Below are 20,852 nucleotides of genomic sequence, written 5' to 3'. Positions count from 1 at the left end.
TAAATATCCACATGTATATGGTATTATGCAAACTGTTAAAATTAGTTTAGTTTAGCTTTCATTAAAATATTGCAAGCAAAAGCATGCTTGCTATTAAAACTTCAGCAGCTCAGATTTGTTTGGTGAAACAGCGTACAATAAATACATTGACAAATTCAGTCTCTGATTCGAACAGGCTAGGTTTGGGACACCTGAGGGGATTAGTCAGTTAAGCATATGACTTCAACTCAGGTCACGATCTCCCCACTCGTGGGTTCAAGCCCCGCACCTGGCTCTGTGCTGACAACTCAGAGCCTGGAGCCTGCTTGAATTCTGTGTCTCCCTCTCTCTCTGCCCCTCCCCCACTCATACCAGATCTCTCTCTCTCTCTTTCTCTCTCTCAAAAATGAATAAATGTTTAAAAAAAAAGAACAGGCTAGGTTTTTGGATCTGCTTTCCCACTTAAAACAGCAGTGTGGGTTTTGGTTTTGTTTTTTTTTTTTTAAGTTACTTTAAAAGAATTTGAAAGAATAATTAGCTAACTACCAGGTTAAATTTGGGATGGAGGGAGCCCAACCCAGAGAGGTAAGTGGAGGCCAGAGCACTAAAACCAGTTGTTGCCCAAGACATTTGTCAGAACACAAATTGGCTTTAGGTCATCAACTCGAAGAGCAAGGCAAACCCAAGTTAAGGCCCAGAGTATGTTAAAAGTTGTGAAGTTTTAGGGGCGCCTGGGTGGCTTAGTCGGTTAAGCGTCCGACTTTCGCTTAGGTCATGATCTCGCGGGTCGTGGGTTCGAGCCCCGCATCGCGCTCTGTGCTGACTGCCAGCTCAGAGCCTGGAGCCTGTTTCATTCTGTGACTCCCTCTGTCTCTGACCCTCCCCTGCTCACGCTGACTCTCTCTCTGTCTCCTAGAAATAAAACATTTAAAAAAAAAAAAAGTTGTGAAGTTTTAGAGAAGTTTCTCTACATTAAGTAGGTACCCCAAAGGCTTTCCCTTACAACTAAACCTGCTACCCTCCGTCCATTCTCCAGGGAACTGACTGTAGAAACAACTGCCTTGGCAATGGGCAAACTAGCAAAAGGAAAACAGGTAAAAAAAAAAAAACACATCACTGAGAAGTCGTGGCCAGTGACCAGCTTCTTGCACATTTAGATCCTGATTATTCCTTGTACCAGTAGGCCAGGGAATTTCATTGAATTTGTTTAGGTAGTGCCCTCCAGGAACCTAGCGGAAGCAGTAAACAAAGCTTTTCTGGAACAGGACATATTCATTCTCACCTAAGCAAATCATTCCTCTACAAGTCCTTTTCAAGGGCAGTAACTACTGTGAAAAACAACCAGGACACACAAGGAAACATGGCAGAGAGATAACCAACAGGAAAACAAAAACAGGTAGTAGAAATAAACTGGATTGTTTTCACTCACAGGTATAAAAGAAATATGCTTGCTAAAGAACTCTGTCAACATTTTGGCAGCAGATTGGATTTTGCAGAAGAGAGAATTGATGAATCAGGAGATAAATTTAAAGAAATCACCTGAATGCTGCCCAGAGAGAGACTGTATTGTATTAGGGTCCTCCGGAGAAACAGAACCAATAGAGTATATATAGGAGATATCTTAGGAGGGATTCAGTCACATGATTATAATGGCTAAGTCCCACAGTCCACCATCTGCCAGCTGGACCTGTAAGGCTGATGGTGTCATGCCAGTACAAATCTGAAAGTCTGGGAACTGGAGGGTTGATGGTATAAATCCCAAGTCCAAAGGTCCACGAACTGGAAGTGCTGATGTCCAAGAACAGGAGAAAATGGATACCCCAGCTCAAGGAGAAAGAGTTAATTTACCCTTCTTTTTGTTCTATTCTGGCCTCAACGGATTGGATGATACCCCTCCTTGGTGGAGTATCTTATTTACTTAGTTTACCAATTCAAATGCTAATCTTCTCCAGAAATGTTCTTACAGACACACCCAGGAATAGTGGTTTACCAGCTATCTAGGCATCCCTTAGCCCAATGAGTTGATACACAAAATTAACCATCACAGAGACGATGGTACAAACTACAGTGGAGAAGAGGGTAAGGGTTATGGACAGTACAAACAGAGGTTTGATGAAGTCCTAAGAAGAGAAAATGAGAATATTCTAGAATTGATGAAAGACATCAATCCATAGATTCAAGGCCAGCAAATCTCAAATAGGAATAATAAAAATACAAACCTAGACATTATAGAGAAAATTTAGAAAATAATAAGAAAAACAAGATATTACCTTCAGAAGAATGATGTATTAATAACATCAAAAACCAGCTGGATAATATCCTCCTTGTGCTAAAAGAAAATAACGGCCAGTCTAGATGTCTGCATGCAGTGAAAATAGCTCTCGAGAATGAATGTGAAATATTAGACATTTTCAAAGAAACAGAAATAGGATTTGTCAGCAGATCCTCACAAAAGAAAGTTCTTAAGGACAGACTTCAGGCAGAAGTGGTGGGCACAGATGGGAGGTCTGATAGAAGAAGGAATGAAGAGTGAAGGAAGAAGTGAAGTGAATGGACAAATGTAGGTAAATATTGCTTGCATAAAAGAGTAAAACAATGTCTTGTGAGGCTTTGTCCAAAAGAGTAAAATATCACAATAATTCATAAGTTGCAGAATAAGAGTGTGGAAATTGCAGTTAAACTGTTCTAATATCCTTAATGTTCAAAGGTTTTGTTTAACTTAGACTTTGATAATTATGTGTCTAATTTCCAAAGTAACCAGTAAAAAAGGGTGAAGAATTATGTTATTTCCAAACTAATAGAGAAGGGGGAAGTAGAATGATTATTACCATTTATGTTTAACAAACTCATTTTAAAATGTATAAAGAATTGCAAAGAGCCAAGAATAGCCAAGTTATTCAGGAAAAGAACAAGGTGAGAAGACTTGCTGTTCTACCTGATAGCAAGATTTAAAAAGCACTAGTAGGGGCGCCTGGGTGGCTTAGTCGGTTAAGCGTCCGACTTTCGCTTAGGTCATGATCTCGCAGTTCGTGGGTTCGAGCCCCACGTCGGGCTCTGTGCTGACTGCCAGCTCAGAGCCTGGAGCCTGTTTCAGCCTGTGACTCCCTCTCTCTCTGACCCTCCCCTGCTCACGCTGTCTCTCTCTCTCTCCTAAAAATAAATTTAAAAAAACATTAAAAAAATAAAAAAAAATAAAAAGCACTAGTAACTGAAGATTGGCATTAGTGGAAGTTGAGACAAACAGATGGGACTGATAGAGAACCTGGAAACACACGCATGCCTGAGAGCACGTAGAGCACTGCATAGCAGAGAAGAAAAGACGGACTTCAATAAATGTGTTTGATTATGAAATCAGCTCCAGGTAGATTAAAGAAAAGAATTAGGGGCACCTGGGTGGCTTAGTTGGTTGTGTCCAACTCTTGATTTCAGCCCAGGTCATGATCTCAAACTTTGTGAGATAAAGTCTGTGAGATCTACACTGATGGCACAGAGACTGCTTTGGATTCTCTCTGCCCCTCCGCCACACTCTCATACTCCCTTCCTCTCAAAATAAATAAACTTAAAAAAAAAAAAAAGACCTAAATCTCAAGGGCAAAAAAGACCAAAAAGCCACAGCCATAAAGGAAAATACTAATAAATTCAGTGAAATTAAAATTTAAAGTTTTAGGGACACCTGGGTGGCTCAGTCAATTAAGCATTCAACTTCGGCCCAGGTTATGAGCTCATGGTTCATGAGGTCGAGCCACACATCAGGCTGTGTGCTGACAGCTCAGAGCCTGGAGTCTGCTTCGGATTCTGTTTCTGCTTCTCTCTCTCTCTTCCCTTCCCCTACTCATGCGCTCACTCTCTCTCAAAATTAAAACATTAAAAATATTTTTTTAATGTTAAACCTCTTGACATAGTAATCCCAGTTTTGAAAAAAAAATAAAATTTAAATTTTGGTCATCGGCCACTTTCTTACACCATACATAAAAATAAACTCAAAATGGGTGAAAGACCTAAATGTAAGACAGGAAGCCATCAAAATACTCTAGGAGAAAGCAGGCAAAAACCTCTTTGACTTTGCAGAAACTTCTTACTCAACATGTCTCCAGAGGCTAGGGAAACAAGCAAAAATGAACTGTTAGGACTTCATCAAAATAAAAAGCTGCACAGTGAAGGAAACAATCAGCAAAACTAAAAGGCAGCCAGTGGAATTAGAGAATATATTTGCAAACGACATGTCAGATGAAGGGTTAGTATCCAAAGCCTATAAAGACCTTATCAAACTCAAAACCCAAAAAACAATCCAGTGAAGAAATGGGCAAAAAACATGAATAGACACTTTTCCAAAGAGGACATCCAGATGGCCAACTGACACATGAAAAAATGTTCAACATCAATCATCATCAAAGAAATACAAATCAAAACCCAATGAGATACCACCTCACACCTGTCAGAATGGCTAACATTCACAACTCAGGCAACAACAGACATTGGTTAGGATGTGGAGAAGGAGGATCTCTTTCACACTGCTGGGGGGAATGCAGACTGGTGCAGCCACTCTGGAAAACAGTATGGAGGCTCCTCAAAAAATTAAAACTAGAACTACCCTATGACCCAACAATTGCACTACTAGGTATTTATCCAAGGGATTTAGGTATACTGTTTCGAAGGGGCACAGGCACCCCCAGTGTTTATAGCAGCACTATCAACAATAGCCAAAGTATGGAAAGAGCCCAAATGTCCATCAGTGGATGAGTGGATAAAGAAGAAATGGTATACACACACACACACAGGAATATTACTCAGCAATCATAAAGAATGAAATATTGCCATTAGCAGTTACATGGATGGAACTGGAGGGTATTATGCTAAGTGAAATTAGAGAAAGACAAATATCATATGACTTCACTCATATGAGGACTTTAAGATACAAAACATGAACATAAGCAAAAATCATATAAAAACAGGGAGACAAAATTTAAGAGACTCTTAAATATGAAGAGCAAACAGGGTTACGGGGGGTGGGGGGGTTGTGGGAGGGAGTATGGGCTAAATGGGTAAGGGGCATTAAGGAATCTCCTGAAATCATTGCACTATACGCTAACTAACTTGGATGTAAATTTAAAAAATAAATTTTGGTCATCAGAAGAGTGAGTAGATAAGCCACGGAAGAGGGAAAAATGTTTGTAACATGTGTATCACTAAAATACGAAGAAAAAAAAAAACATAGTAAAAAGCAAACAACTGAATAACAAGCCTCGAACAGGCATTTCACCAAATGGGGTTCAGTATATATTTGAAAAGGTGCTCCACCTCATTGGTAATAGGGAAATAAAACTCAGACCACAATGAAATATTGCTACACACCCACCAAATTGGCAAAATTTTAAAAATCCGACAATACCAAGTGTTCATGAGGTAGAATGACATAACTCGTACACTGTAAGTAGTGATGTAAATTAGTACCATCACTCTGGAAAAAAGGTTAGCATTTTCTGATAAAGTCACATATACATATCCTTTGATCTAGCAATTTCATTCCTACGTATAGATATCTTAGAAAAAGCATGCATGTATGTATTAAGTTACTTGTACAAGAATATTTACAGCAGCATTATTCATAATAGCCTGAAACTGTCCATCATTAATGAAATGGATAGATTATGAATATTACAGTGTTTAAACTTTGTTCACCTATAACAGCACAAATCAGTCCACAATATTGAAGGAAAAAGGACATAAGAATACATACAGTGTAACTCAAGTTATATAAAGCTTGCAAGCAGTAACACTAAGCTTTATGTTGGTAAGGGTAGCCAATTACCCTTAAAGGGCATGATAGTAAATATTTTAGACTTAGCTGCCACATGGTCTCTGTCACAACTGTAACTACTCCACTCTGCCACTGTGGTGTAAAAACAGCCCTAGATGCTTCATGGCTCTGTTCCAGCAAGAACCAACCCCTAGTTTGTAGGTACATGTGTTGGAGATAAAATTACATTTAAAAGGAAGAGGGACAAGATAAAAGGGAATGAAATAATGACCATAAAAGATACGATAGTGGTTACCTCTTGGAAGGAAGGGTTTGTGATTAGGGAGGGGTAAACAGATTTCCAGGATGCTGGCATTGTATTAGTGGGACTTGTGTGGAGATTGTACAAGTAGGCATTCACTTTATAGCTGTCTTTTTAATTCTATGTAAAAATTCTATATACAATAAGTCCTATGACACAATAAAATTTTCAAAAGTAAAAATAGTACTTCCTTAAATGATATAACATTATTATTTGTGAATTTTTAGTTTACATTTGAATTTGCTTGTTTCTGAAATATCCATCAAAGCAACACTCCTAAAATAATTTAAATAGTAATATAGTAATATAAGGCTCTTGTCTTAAATATGATCTCTTTTTAAATATTTCTTTATATTCTTTGTTTTAGGGGCTTGGAGATAGAGATTGCAATTGATATCTTGCCTTATTTATACCAAAGTACTGACTGCTGTCCTCTTTTTTCCCTTTTATTCACAGGTTCAGTAGATGAAGGCGTCACTGAAGGGTTACCTACACTTCAAAACACTTCTAGCACTAATGCTCATGCAGATGATGATGATCGGTTAGTACCGACATAGTCTTTCATTTTCTTATAAAGGGGTATACTTGCGGGCACCTGGTTGGCTCAGTCAGTTAAGTATTTACTCTTGATATAGGCTCAGGTCAGGATCTCGCAATCATGGGATCGAGCTCTAAGTCTGGCTCCATGCTGAGCATGGACCTGCTTTAGATTCTCTCTTCTCCCTCTCCACCTCCCCACCCCTCCCCCATACTCCAGTGTACACCCTCTTTCTTCGTCTCCCTCTCTCTCTCTCTCTTTCTCTCTCAAAAATAAACAAACTTCAAAAAGAAGGGGATGTACTTACAACTATAAATTCAAACATTTTAACTGGAAATTCAATAAGTTTATTGGGTACCTCATTTTATTTTTCAGAGTAAAGAGATAGCATTACATCATAAAGTAGACCACCTATACAAAGTTTATTGGGCATTTTAAAACTGCACAGGCCCATCATTTTTAAATAGTATCTATTTAAATACTATTTTAATACTATATCTAGTATCTAAGTAATAATCAATTTTAGGTAGTATTTTAAATAGTATCTGAGAGTTGGTGAGCCAATTCCAGTTCATCACCTTTATTTATAAATCAGGTGTTCTAAGATAGCCGTGCTCATTTGTTTACATATTGTCTGGATGGCAAAGTTGAGTGGTTGAAACAAAGATCATGTGATGTGCAAAGTGAAAAATACTATTTGCCTTACTACAGAAAGTTCGCCAAATCCTTATCTCTGCCCATAAATCCCAAGTCATTATCTTTGAATTGTCCCTCCCTGCTTCATATCTCCACATAGATAGATAAGGGCATTTCAGACTTAACATGGCCAAGACCTCTAACCTTCCCTTCTTAACCTCACTCATCCAGTCATACCCATCAGTTAAACATACAAAAGCACAGCACTGAAAGAGAACTATTAGGAACTGCTTGGTACATGGTATGTTTAGGGAATATGAGAAGAAATGAGGCTGGAAAAGTACACAGAACCCAGATCATGAGGAGGTTTGTATGCCTTGCAAAGGTGTTCAGACTTTATTCTGAAGGTAACAGTGAACCATTGCAGGATTTTAAATAGGGGGCTGATTTAATCAGAGATCACTATGAAACAGAAGGATGAATTGGAGGGGTCTGGGGCTAAAGAGAGGGAGTTACTAATTCAACCTTGTATTGATGAGGGCGTAAATTAAAGCAATACTAGGAAGGAAAGGATTAAAGAGATTAAAAATTTCTAAGGTGAAACCATTTATGATATATTCTGTGATAATATGTCTTTAAGATGTTGGACATTCTGGACAATTCAAAATTGTATTTCATATTACTGTAAATGAAACTTTTAATCTAATAGTTAAACTCTTCAAAAAGTCATTTTTTTGTTTTGTTCATTTAAAGTTGTGCAGAGGGGCGCCTAGATGGCTCAGTCGGTTAAGCGTCCGACTTCTGCTCAGGTTATGATCTCACAGTTAGTGGATTCAAGCCCCGCATCAGGTTCTGTCCTGACAGTTCAGAGCCTGGAGCCTGTTTAAGATTCTGTGTCTCCCTCTCTCTCTGACCCTCCCCGACTTGTGCTCCATCTCTCTCTCTCTGTGTCTCTCTGTGTCTCTCTCTGTAAACTATTAAAAAATATATATATGTATATTTTTTTTAATTTTTAATGTTTTATTTATTTCTAGGAGAGAGAGAGAGAGAGTGTGTGAGCAGGGGGGGGTCAGAGAGAGAGAATCACAGACTCTGAAACAGGCTCCAGGCTCTGAGCTGGCAGTCAGCACAGAGCCCGACGCGGGGCTCGAACCCACGAACCGCGAGATCATGACCTAAGCGAAAGTCGGATGCTTAACCGACTAAGCCACCCAGGCAACAGACACATGAAACGATGCTCAGCATCCCTCCTCATCAGGGAAATACAAATCAAAACCACACTGAGATACCACCTCACGCCAGTCAGAGTGGCTAAAATGAGCAAATCAGAGAACTCTAGATGCTGGCGAGGATGTGGAGAAACGGGCACCCTCCTACACTGTTGGTGGGAATGTAAACTGGTGCAGCCCCTCTGGAAAACAGTGTGGAGGTTCCTCGGGAAACTAACAATAGAACTCCCCTATGACCCAGCAATAGCACTGCTAGGAATTTACCCAAGGGATACAGAAATGCTGATGCATAGGAGCACATGTACCCCATTGTTCATAGCAGCACTCTCCACAATAGCTAAAACATGGAAAGAGCCTAAGTGTCCGTCAACAGATGAATGGATCAAGAAGATGTAGTTTATCTATACCATGGAATACTCCATGGCAATGAGAAACAATGAAATCAGCCATGTGTAGCAACATGGATGGACCTTGAGGGTGTTATGCTGAGCGAAATAAGTCAGGCAGAGAAGGACAAATATATGTTTGCACGTATAGGAGGATTAGGAGGAACTTGACGGAGGAACAAGGGGGAGAGGCAAACCATGAGAGACTCTTGAATGCTGACAAAAACTGAGGACTGATGGATGTGGGAGGGAGAGGGGGATGGGCATGGAGGAGGACACTTGTGGGGATGAGCACTGTTATGTGGAAACTAATTTGACAATAAACTATTTGTAAAAAAATAAATAAAAATTTAAAAAATATTTTAAAAATGAAGTTGTGCAGAAATGTTTATTCAACTTAAAAATCAGAATCTAGTTCCCTTCTTTGGTCTTTTTCTAGATTGGAAAATGTTCAGTATCCCTACCAACTCTACATAGCTCCTTCTACCAGCAGTACGGAACGACCAAGTCCAAATGGTCCAGATAGACCTTTTCAGTGTCCAACTTGTGGGGTACGATTCACCCGTATTCAGAACCTAAAACAGCACATGCTCATCCACTCAGGTAATGTTGTCTTCCCTATTGTTGTATAAATCAGTACTTGAAACATTATATTTGGAATCCCAGTTAAAAATAGAAAACATGTTTTTGAGTTTAAAAAAATATGTCTCTGAGAATTCAAATAAAGCTAAGTCTGTTGCTAAAATGGTACAGTGTCAGAAAGCTATTTGTTTAATATAATACACTTGCCACAGGCATAAGTGTTCAGATTAAAACTTGGTGGGGTATGTGTGTATAATACATAAGTGAAAGGTATTGGGTGTATTAGGTGTGTGTATATCTGTGTGATAGAGAAGCACAGATAACAGATGGTAGAGCAAATGGGATCAAAAGGGCATTTATTGCTGTTCTTTTTACTATTCTTGTAACGTCTCTTTATGGTTGGAATTATTTCCAAATAAAAACATGTTTTTAGAAATTTAAATTTATTTAAAATTTAATTTTAACTTTGCCATACTAAATTTCTCTGCCCTGATTAACAGCTTTGTAGCATTTTTTTAGGGTAAAAGGTTTTGAATAAATGACATGTAAAACATTTGAAATTTAAGTTCAGTGATCACAAAAAGGCAACAAAATCCTTGTAGGTAAAACATCTCTGATGAGTAGGAAATTTTTGCTACTGTTTTCAACTTGCCATCCTCTTGCCTTCCTCCTCTGTAGATAGGTCTAATAGTCCCTGAGATAACATCAATTCCCTATGACTTAAATCAACAGATTGTATTTTTAAGGTTTTTAGGGTTTTTTTGCCAAAACTATGCTAATTGAAGAGACACTTAATATACTTCATAATTCACATATTAGTTTCTATATATTTTTTCTATCACTTTACATTATATGCCCAGAAATCCAATTCACCAAATGATAGTTGATTATCATTAATAATATCATTATTAATCATGATACCATGATTATTAATTATGTTCAGAGATGTTCTCATTTCTCTCTTGGAATGAAGAGTAGGTACATTTTCACATCTTTTCAAAATAAACCTTACTACTTTAATAAAATAATGTTTTATGAGGATTTGATTCTGTTTAAATACTGTGGTTATGTTTTGAAGTCTATAAAACAGATTATTTAGAAGAATATTCAAAAATCAGCTTGAGTATAAACTAGTTTACCTCTCCCTCTAATGCCTTTCTTTTTTTTTTTTTTTTTTTTTAAAGCACTAATGACTTTTCAAATGTTCTGTACTTTTTCTGAGATGTTGAATTGGAATCCATTTTTGCTGGTGATTTTTGCCTTTTTAAATTACCTCCTGCTATAAAATTGAAGTTCACAAATTTTTGAGGCTTGTGACTCTTCACTTTATTTTGTTTTTAGATAATATTTTGATTTGCTTTATTTTGTAGGAATTAAACCATTTCAGTGTGACCGCTGTGGGAAAAAGTTCACCAGGGCTTACTCGCTAAAGATGCATCGCCTAAAGCATGAAGGTAAACGCTGTTTCCGGTGCCAGATTTGTAGTGCCACTTTCACTTCCTTCGGGGAATATAAACACCACATGAGGGTTTCCCGGCACATTATCCGCAAGCCTCGGATTTACGAGTGCAAAACATGTGGCGCCATGTTCACCAACTCTGGAAATTTAATCGTGCACCTGAGGAGTCTGAACCATGAAGCGTCAGAGCTAGCAAACTACTTCCAGAGCAGGTGAGGCGCACAACAAAACGAGCCAGGAAAACCGCTTACTAAACTCTCTTTCCCTGCTGTCAGGGCGGCCTGCTATGCTTACAGGTTGCTGGCTACTCAGTCACGTTCCTTTTAAATTTCCACTGTCCATATTCTCATCTCCTGATCTGATACAATTTTGCTGGGTCTTCTAGGTATATACAATTATAAGTATTTTTCTAGTTGGTATTGGAAATTTTTCCCTTCTAGGAGTAGACTAGACTTTGTAGACTTGCTTTGTCTATTTTGGTTTTTGGTTTTTTTGTTTTTTCAATAATTAAGCTTAAAGGGGGGCCGCCTGGGTGGCTCGATTGGTTAAACATCCAACTTCGGCTCTGGTCATCATCTCACAGTTCGTGGGTTTGAGTCCCATGTCGGGCTCTGTGCTGACAGCTCAGAGCCGGGAGCCAGTTTCTGATTCTGTGTCTCCCTGTCTCTCTGCCCCTCCCCCACTCATGCTCTGTTTTTCTCTCTGTCTCAATAATAAATTAAAACATTTTAAAAAAAATAAAAATAGGGGCACCTGGGTGGCTTAGTCGGTTAAGCGTCCAACTTTCGCTCTGTGCTGACTGCCAGCTCAGAGCCTGGAGCCTATTTCAGAATCTGTATCTCCCTCTCTCTCTGACCCTCCCCTGCTCATGCGGTCTCTCTCTCTGTCTCCTAGAAATAAATTAAAAAATTTTAAAAAATAAAATAATTACGCTTAACTGATATAGACCTTATTGGAAAAGTTACCATGTCAGATGATCTTCAGTGGTATTGGATTAATTCAGACTCTGGATGTCTAAAGTTTTGACCACTTCCTTTTTTTTTTTTAATTTTTTATAAAGGAATATATATATTAAAGAAAGGAACTTCAACAGCAATTATAATGGATATGATTATTTTAAGTCAGATTTCCTTTTTCCATTTAAAGCTCTATGCTTTTCATTAATAATTTATGATAGCTTTCCTTTATGATTTATAGAGTATCCAAGGAAATCAGGTTTTAATTCTGACTCTACCACTAAATTGTTTTATGATTAAACATGTCACTTTACAAATGAAGAAGCCTGAAGCAGAGAGACAGATAAAATGTAAGTTTTAAACGTGATTTCAAAGGTCTCTAAATATAAAACTCTGTTGTCTTTTTTTAATACTTTATTACAAATATACATCTGTAGGAATTCTTAATTTTTTATAAAACGAAATCTTTCTAAACTTTAAAAGTTTAAACCATCTCTATTTCTTAAATCTTAAATCACAGTAAATTCCAAATTATTCCTGCACAGATTTTTTCTCTTCAGACCCGACATTCATGTTGTTTAATCATGTTTGAGTGTCTGGTTGTCATATCACTAAACCTAAATTATATATATATTATCAAACATTGTTTGTTCAGAACTAAAATAGTGTCTCAGTTAACCACTCCTATTGCCTGTATCTTCCCTGTACAGAACCTTCTATCCTCCATTCTTCTTGTCTAACACCTGAAGACTTTTTAAAAAATAAAACATAGGACATTTTAAATTGCTTTGTAAATGAACAGATTTTAATTTTTTTATTAATACTGGACAATCAGATTATAAAACCACCTTCTTAAATGTATTAGTTATTGACATTCCAAGTAGAATGAACTTTTTAGGTCCAGCAATAAAATTTAATTAAAGCATTTAAGATTTATTTTATAATGTTCTTTTTAACTACGAAAAATGCTTATAGTAGAAATCTTAATGTAGGAAAGTATAAAATATAAGAAAGTAAAATGTTTTCTGATCTCACCACTCAGGATTAATATCCACTGTTAAAATTTTGGTATATTTTACTGTCCATATTTAATTATTACATATTTAATCCTATCAATATAATATTAAATATTTTCAATATTAATAAATATTTTCTGAGTACTGATAATCTCATGGCATTCATTTTCTATTCCTACTTCAAACAGAATTTTTTATTGTTTTCATATACTAACTCTAACTGCAGAATACATATAAATTATTCTTTATATTTCTCTTTATAGTACATTATGTATAATGCTATTTATGCATAAGGACTTAGTTTCTTAACTAACTTATACCCAGGAAATGATAAAAAGCTAGGTTTCTATACCTCTTAATTAGCATATAATCTAAGAAAAGCATAAGTTATTCAAATGATATTTGCTTAAGTGAGCATGCTAATTGTATTTGTATACAGAAACTCTTCTATATAGAACAAGAAAGGCTGCTTAGGTGTCTAAAGTGACAAGTGAAGGTGATAATTAATCCTATCTATTGGTAGTAGAGAGAGTTGATATACTTTGGTTCTAATGGATGGCTTGGACTCATACTTAGGAAAGTTTAGAAATTTGAATATCCTGAGTTAAAATTAGTCAAGAAATAGAGAAATGAAAAATCCCAATCTTGTTTTACAAGTCAGGTCTTTTTATTGTGGCTAATTTATTACTGGTTTGAAAATTAACTCCCTCTTTCATCCTTTGCCTCTTATCTAGTGATTTCCTAGTACCGGACTACTTAAACCAGGAGCAAGAAGAGACCCTTGTTCAGTATGATCTTGGAGAACACAGTTTTGAAACCAACTCCTCTGTTCAAATGCCTGTAATTTCACAGGTCTCCTCGACCCAGAATTGTGAAAGCACTTTCCCCTTGGGGTCTCTTGGTGGGCTGGCAGAAAAAGAGGAAGAAATGCCAGAGCAGCCAAAGACCAGTGCTTGTGCCGAGGCAACCAGAGATGACCCCCACAAATCAGAGCTGTCTTCTATAACCATTGAGTAATTTCATGGTTTGGCTTCTTTTTTGGTTTTTGGAAAGTGCCTGTGCTTGGTCTTGTACATTTAAATTTAATTTAATTTTTCAAACAAAAAAGGGTTTGGGAAAGAATTTCCCTTTTTACTTTGTAAGCCCCACAACTGATGTTTTATTTTTCATGACTGAGAGATTGCTTCTGTAAGTGCACAATAACATCATGTTGAAACATAATTGAAATTATGAGACTTAAGGAGAACCAGTTGACTTCAAGCCTATATCAGTTTCTTCTTCCATTGTTAAAAGTAGGCTAACAAGATTATTAGGTAAAGAAGAATTTAGATGATTGTTGACCTTCCTGAGATGAAAGGGAACACCGGAAACAAATTACTGAACAGATTTTGACAGCCTGAATAGATGTTTACTCCTATACACAGGACAGTGTACAATATTTTGTAAAGCCTGTTGGTTTAGGAAATATTTACGGTAAGCTTTCTTAAAAATTATTAGGGTAAATACTTCTGAAATCCAGTGTATTCTTTTTTTTTAAAGCTTTGTCATTTCTGTTATTTTTCATGGTGAAATTTGGTGTAGGGATAGGCATTCCCTGAACTTTTTTAGTACCACTCCAAATATTCTTTCTTTCTTCTGTGAAAGAAGGCATAGAACTATCATTGGGAATAGTCAGGCTGTGCATGAGATGACCAGCAGTGGAAAATGAAGTACATAAATCCCAACTTTGTAGGAATTCTTAATACTGCTTTTCTGACTAAAACTGTTGTTTACCTGGTCTTTGAATGTTAATGCCTGGCTAATTAGGTCATTGCCCAAGTCATTTTTCCTCTTGCCCCATGAATAGTACTTCCTCTTGCATATAGTGGCATGATATTATATAAAGGAAAAATATTGGAGATATTCTATATTTTATATATAGGTTTATGTATTGTTGGGGATGTTTTTATTGTGCTGATTTGGACAAAATAAAAGAATTCTCTGTTAAGGCTATGTTCTTAACCCAACTAAGATTGTTTACAAAGTTCCCTGTGTCACTGATACATTGTTTTTGTTCAAAAATATTTTTAGACATTGACAAGTTTATTAAAAGGGTTAGTGTAGTTTTTACACAATGTAAGCAATAATGTAACAGATAAGAAGAGGCTTTAAATTGATCATCTATGACTCAAATCTAGGGGAAAAATTGTTAAGACTAAAAACTAAAAACCTTAAATTAATATAACCTCTTTTGCTGCTAAAAAAATAAACTTCCTGATTTATAGCTTAAATTTATGTCATACTCTAGATTGAAGTATATTTTCATCTGGTGCCATTAAAGCATCACTGACCTTGATCCTAAATATTCACGAGTCCATGAACAGTGAACTTTTGAATTACCTTTTTTCTATGTAACCCAAAGGTTAAAGTTATGAAAACACCTGATTAAATTAGAAAAAGAAACTAAATAGTTTCTTATTCAAAACACAAGATCTGAATTTTGTTCGGGTACTAGACCTTAATAAAAAAATTAAGTTTTTAAGTTTATAGTGATTTTATTGTTTCATTTTTTTTAATTGGCTAATTCTGTGATTGATTTTTCCTCCCACAAATGTAAAAGGAAGGGAAGGTAAACTCATTGAAGATTTTTTTCAGGTAACATTCTTTTTCCAGATTCTGTTGTCTTTAACTTGTTACCAAGTCCTTATCTCAGTCTTGAACCTCTTTTCCCCCCTTTGCTCCCAAACATAGGTATATTATAACTTCAGAAAGATCAACATACACAGGTCATACTGGGCTTCCATCATTTATGCTTCTTTACTAATAGGATTGAATTACTTTTTACAACAGACTAATACTTACTAGTATCAGTACGGCTGTGTCTCAGCTAGAAAGGTCAGGAATTTTTATTTTTAGTGTCATACATATTCTTGAAAAATGTTGTGCCTACCAATGGATAAACTTTGGAGTTAATTCTAAATCTTATATTGGCAAAACAAAGAACAGGTAAAATTATGACCAGGAATCATTGTTGCCTTCAGTTCTAAGAGTTATTTTTTTAACTTAGTAGGAAGAAAATGGGAGGAGAAATAGGGTTAAAGAAAATGAACATGTAAGAATTGTTTGGGGATTTGTATGATTGAAAGTGTTTTAGCATATCCCCTACCTATCCTGAGAACTCTGTGTTAAGAAAGCCCACAATTTTGGCTGCTCTAAAGTATTCTTTGTTCTCAGAATGTAGGATTACCATCACTGGCTATTCTTTCCCAACTGGGAACTTTAGATTTTCATTGGTAATTACAAATTGCACAGATTTTCAAGTTTTATGAAAAATTTGAATATACTATGAAAATGTATATTTGATTTATTGTCTGTTCCCCAGATCTTAACAATATAGGTGACTAATTAGTATTTAACATAAAATTATATGAACAGAGGCCTTCTTTTCTTTTTCATTGAGGCTCTCCATTTTGCTTGATACACAATTTTAAGGATTTTTAGCTTAAACTAAGCTGCAAGGGATCATTGTATATAGCGTTATTTAGATTTATTTATAATTCGTATAAGAGAGTGATCCCTGAATGGATAATTTTTACCAGAATATATGGAAAGCATTGCAAAGAGATGAAAGCCAGTTACATTATCCCATGCATTAGAAATTACCAGTGTAACTAAATAAAAATTCCAGTTTAGAATACTTAAGCATAGCTGTCTTTCATAAGGCCCAAGAGGGTAACTTTGTGATATTTTAAGGGCTTAAATTTTAGGATGCAGGATAAATTGCCTTTATAAAACCAAGAATTTTATACAAGAAGAGCATTTATTTTCCATTTTTATGCTACCAAATAGGTATGATACACTTTAGAAATGAGCAAAGATGCTCACCTCACTATGAGACTGGGTGTTAAATCTCCTGCAGTTATCCTTTCCATTTTTAAGGGTATATTCTAACAATGGAAGCATCTAGCATGACAGTGATTGTAATAATTCAGAAAAAAGGGATTAATACTGGGTTTTTAAAAGTTTTTTTTATAAATGGAAACCTGGAGATTATCATCCACAAATATATTTACATGGATTTTTTAAATTTGAATTTCAAGTAATCTTAATTTTTATTTTACATAATTAGTTGCACATTTAGTTACACTGCCAGTTTTTTTACGTTCTTAATTTCAGTGAGACAAAGTGTACTAAAATGTATTTAAATAACCTAAGTCAGTCTTACATATTAATATTTCAGCATATAAACCATTCCAGCTTAAGTAATTTGGTTCCATGTTATGACTCATGCCCTTTGGTTTTAAAAGCAAACAGAAAAACTTGCATTTTGTTAAAATATTTTATCAAATGGAATGGACTAGTCAGCATGTCTAATGTAGTATCACTGGTAACTCTGTTACCTTCTAACTACTGAGCCAGACTCTCCTAATGTATAAATGATTCCCTGGGAGCCTTTGGAAGTTTTATTAACTCTTTCAGTCTTTTATTTGATCTCTCATTATTTTATTCTTATACTCCTTCTAAATAGAAGCCAGTTATCTTATTTAGTGGCTTTTAATTTGAAGATCCTCAGATCAATTTTAGTCTCTCAGCTTTGTAGTCCCTGAAAAATACATTACTGTATAAGGTAATGTCAACTCTGTACTTTACCACATGGAGAGAATCATTGTTATTACTTGAGGAATGAAGTCCTAAATTGTAATATCTTAACTGAAAGGAGTTTCAGATTTGACGAATTGATGAAGAAGAGAATAAGAAACTTTCATGTGGCACTTATTATATTTTCACTCATCTGCAAAATGTGAAGTTATAACTCTGAAATATACATCCAAATGAGGGAGAATAGTTTTCTAGACACAATATTAACTGGGGGGTGGGGGAGTGCTAGTAAAGTTTGCATTTGGAAGCGACCCAAAGTTGCTAAAAGATAATAAATGTGATTTTCACTGTAAGTTATTGACATATACTTTATTTATAATATATTCAGATTTTAAAAGTAACAGAGAAGAATGTATAGAAACTAGATTTTGTTTTCTGAAGCAGTGGAACAAAATTAAGGAGAGTTCTATTATAGTATAAACACATCTATGAGGAATATTTATAGCTAAGCATACTCCTTTAGCTTTAAGCTAACAAAATGGTCAAAATTTATTTTTTATTTTGCTTATTCCCACTTCTATCTTTTAGTGTCATTTTGATTGACAGAATGTGGTAATATAGGGTATTTTTATACCCTATAAAAGGGAAGTCCTCAGTAAGATTAATTTGCCAAAAGCAATAATGGTTCAGATTAAACAGTAAAGTGGAATTGAACCAATTTGCGGGTTCAGCTAAAGAACAGGCACTCTGTGGATATTTCATTTTTAGATTATAAATGTTGAAATTTATTAATGAGGGGAGGTAAGCTTAGATTATGGGATGTAGGCTCTTAGTGACATCACAGTTGTACTTTTTTTTAGTTCATACTAAACTAACACAGATATTTCCACTACATTGTAGTGATTCTGTTTTTATGACAGAAAAAAAAAAAGTTCTGTGTCTTTACAGATAGTCTGTGCAGAGATGTCAGGCAATGTTATTGGAGTCTCAGCTTGGCAGTATCCAAAATACAGAACCGCCTCAAAGTGCTTATGCTACTTTAAGAGAGCCTCCTCCATGTAGGGCCCAGGCAAGCTATAGCTAACACCAGGGTACCTGTGCACATAATAGTTTACAAAGAATTTAAAAGTGGAGACCATTGATTGAAAACACATTTTTAAAAAAAATTTTTTAACTTAAATTTTAATTTCAGTTTGAAGTGCCTGGTTTGTAAAATCTAATTATTTGATTATTGCCTTTCTCTTTAAATTGACTAAGTTTGATGATTAAGCTTAAAGCCCTGGGCTCAATTGTGATGATTTATTGATAAAATTGCTGCTTGATGGTTTGAGGGGCTAGTGTCATGACTTTTTTTAAATTATCCTTGTATTCCCAAATGCTGGTCTAATTATCCAGATTTCAGAATCCAGTTAAAACAGCTAAAAAATCATCCTCTAATTGAATGTTCAGGTTACCAAAGTACATCACCTTCTAAGGAAGGATAAATCTTCCCTACTTGAAGAGGAGCCGGCCATCTCCCCTTAACACACATTGTTCCCGTTGGCATTAGTGGAAGCTGTGTTCATTTAAAGGTGGGAAGCCTTTTGTGTAGTTCCTAGAAACCTCTGTTTTCTAGAGAGAACCTTTTCTATGAGTATAAGTGTGTTTTCTCTAAGAGTTTTTTTTTTACTTCAGTTATCAATTTAATTTTCAAGTTGATAGATGCTATGTAAAGTCTCTCATACTGAGAGTAGTCCATTAAATTATTGAAAGTTGCACTGCTTTTCATCTTTCAGGTGCCTAAAATGAATGCCACCAGGTACTTGGAAGGTGTAAGATCATAAACTTTGTTCATTTTCTTCCTTGTACAAAATGATGGCTTCTAAAATGCATATATTTCAAAATATTTTAAAAACCGGTCCTCAATAGAGTAAAATTTGGTTTTGATCCAAGTCCCAATAATATATTTGATATTTGTGTTGTTCCTGGTGCCTCCTGTTGCATCAGATAGAGATTGCCTGCCTCTCTGTAGGGCACCCTTGTGGCACCTTATGTCCAATTGGAAGATAGTATGTGGTTTCTTTGTGCCTCTACTATCTTTTCAAAAGCCATTTTATAAAAGTCCTAGGTAGCCTATTTTAATATTTAAATATATATATTTGTGAGATACTTTTAGAACACAGATTTTTTTTTTTACTTTGAAAATCCTGTATTCTCATTTTTAAAAGTAAATTAAGATTTTCCAGGATTAGGACTTGTCTTTTTCCACAGCAGCATAATGAGAAAGTCAGATTGAAATTGAAATTGACCATACTTCAGTGATAGAAGATATTGATGTCTGGTTACAGGCGACAGATAAGAAGAAAAAAATTGATTTCACAGAAATGAATTTTTAAATAAAACTGTGGTTTTGTTTCTGTAATTTCATATTTGCTGCTACAGTAGCTCGATGTTTTACAGAGCTAACATATAAATCTGGCTCCATTTAAAAACTGGAGTACTTTCTAGTACAACCAGCCTGGGAGGAAACTGCGTACCACAGTTTTCCAGATGGGTGACTGCTTTGTTTAGCTGATGCATGCTTAATATTTTCCTATAGGCCAACATCAAAGAAGTCTGGGGGAAACTTTTTTACCTTGCAGCATTATAATTCCTTTTGGGCACTGGCATTTTGTGAAACCCTTGGGGGAGGGTAATGCTGGGGCAGAAATGTGAATTATGTAGGTGGGTGTTTTTATGTCTTCAGCCCCTCTCTTAGAACCAGTACAACTCTCTTAACTGTGCCAGGCCCCAGTTCACCAGCTTTGTATCCACTTGTCATCTCATTTAAATATGGCTGTACTTGGTGACAGTGGCCATAGCTAAGTTACTTGGCATGTTTGACTTTCAACAATAACAAAACTGGTTTTGGATTTTGTTTTATTTCCTAAAAATGTATACAATATCAGAACTTCACATTTTATATACTAGTATCTGGCTATTAGTATTTTACAAGAACCATAGTTCTTGGTGACTTCATATATATATATATATATATATATATTTTTGTGACTTTTTTGTAAACTAAGTGCCGTTTCAACGTTACAATCATTTTTAGAGTTATTGTAATCAATGTGAATATCATGTTTTTTCAAATCTGTTCTGAGCCTATAGTGTTTGCTTTGTGAACATATGTGTATTGTATATATTCTGTATAGTTACACTGTACTGAAATATTAGCCTGTTTGATATAAGGAAAGTATGTTATTGAGTACCTTTTTGCTAGCCTGGTTGTTTAATCTTTTTTAAAAAGGTTTAAACTTTTTAAAAAAAAATCTTTAAACTGGCCTTTATTACATGGTCACAAATAAAGTTGCAGTTAGAAGGGACGGGCAGGGAAAAACTAGTTTTGAGTGTCTTTGAATAGAAACATAAGACTAAGATTTTTTTCTCATTAAAATATCTTATTAATGCTT

The 20,852-nt window shown here is 35.6% G+C and overlaps 1 protein-coding gene across 3 annotated transcripts in view; it reads left to right on the top strand.

Annotated features, from left to right (window-relative positions):
* Positions 1-20,852, top strand: part of ZBTB44 (zinc finger and BTB domain containing 44) — a 72,859-nt gene extending 52,007 nt beyond the window's left edge. For 2 of the 3 annotated variants that reach the window (XM_039240244.1, XM_039240242.1), the window contains 4 exons: positions 6,495-6,579; positions 9,267-9,430; positions 10,780-11,080; positions 13,575-20,852. In XM_039240244.1, the coding sequence (XP_039096175.1) occupies positions 9,415-9,430; positions 10,780-11,080; positions 13,575-13,857 (600 nt within the window). In that variant the 5' untranslated portion in view covers positions 6,495-6,579; positions 9,267-9,414 and the 3' untranslated portion in view covers positions 13,858-20,852. The remainder of the gene's footprint in view (positions 1-6,494; positions 6,580-9,266; positions 9,431-10,779; positions 11,081-13,574) is intronic. The other variant, XM_039240243.1, reaches the window with a different exon arrangement.

Source organism: Hyaena hyaena, unplaced genomic scaffold (genome assembly GCF_003009895.1).
Source record: "Hyaena hyaena isolate Hyena2069 unplaced genomic scaffold, ASM300989v1 scaffold_171, whole genome shotgun sequence".
Taxonomy (NCBI): domain Eukaryota; kingdom Metazoa; phylum Chordata; class Mammalia; order Carnivora; family Hyaenidae; genus Hyaena; species Hyaena hyaena.
The sequence above is the reverse complement of the archived record's forward strand: the minus strand, read 5'-3'. Positions and strand labels throughout refer to the sequence as shown.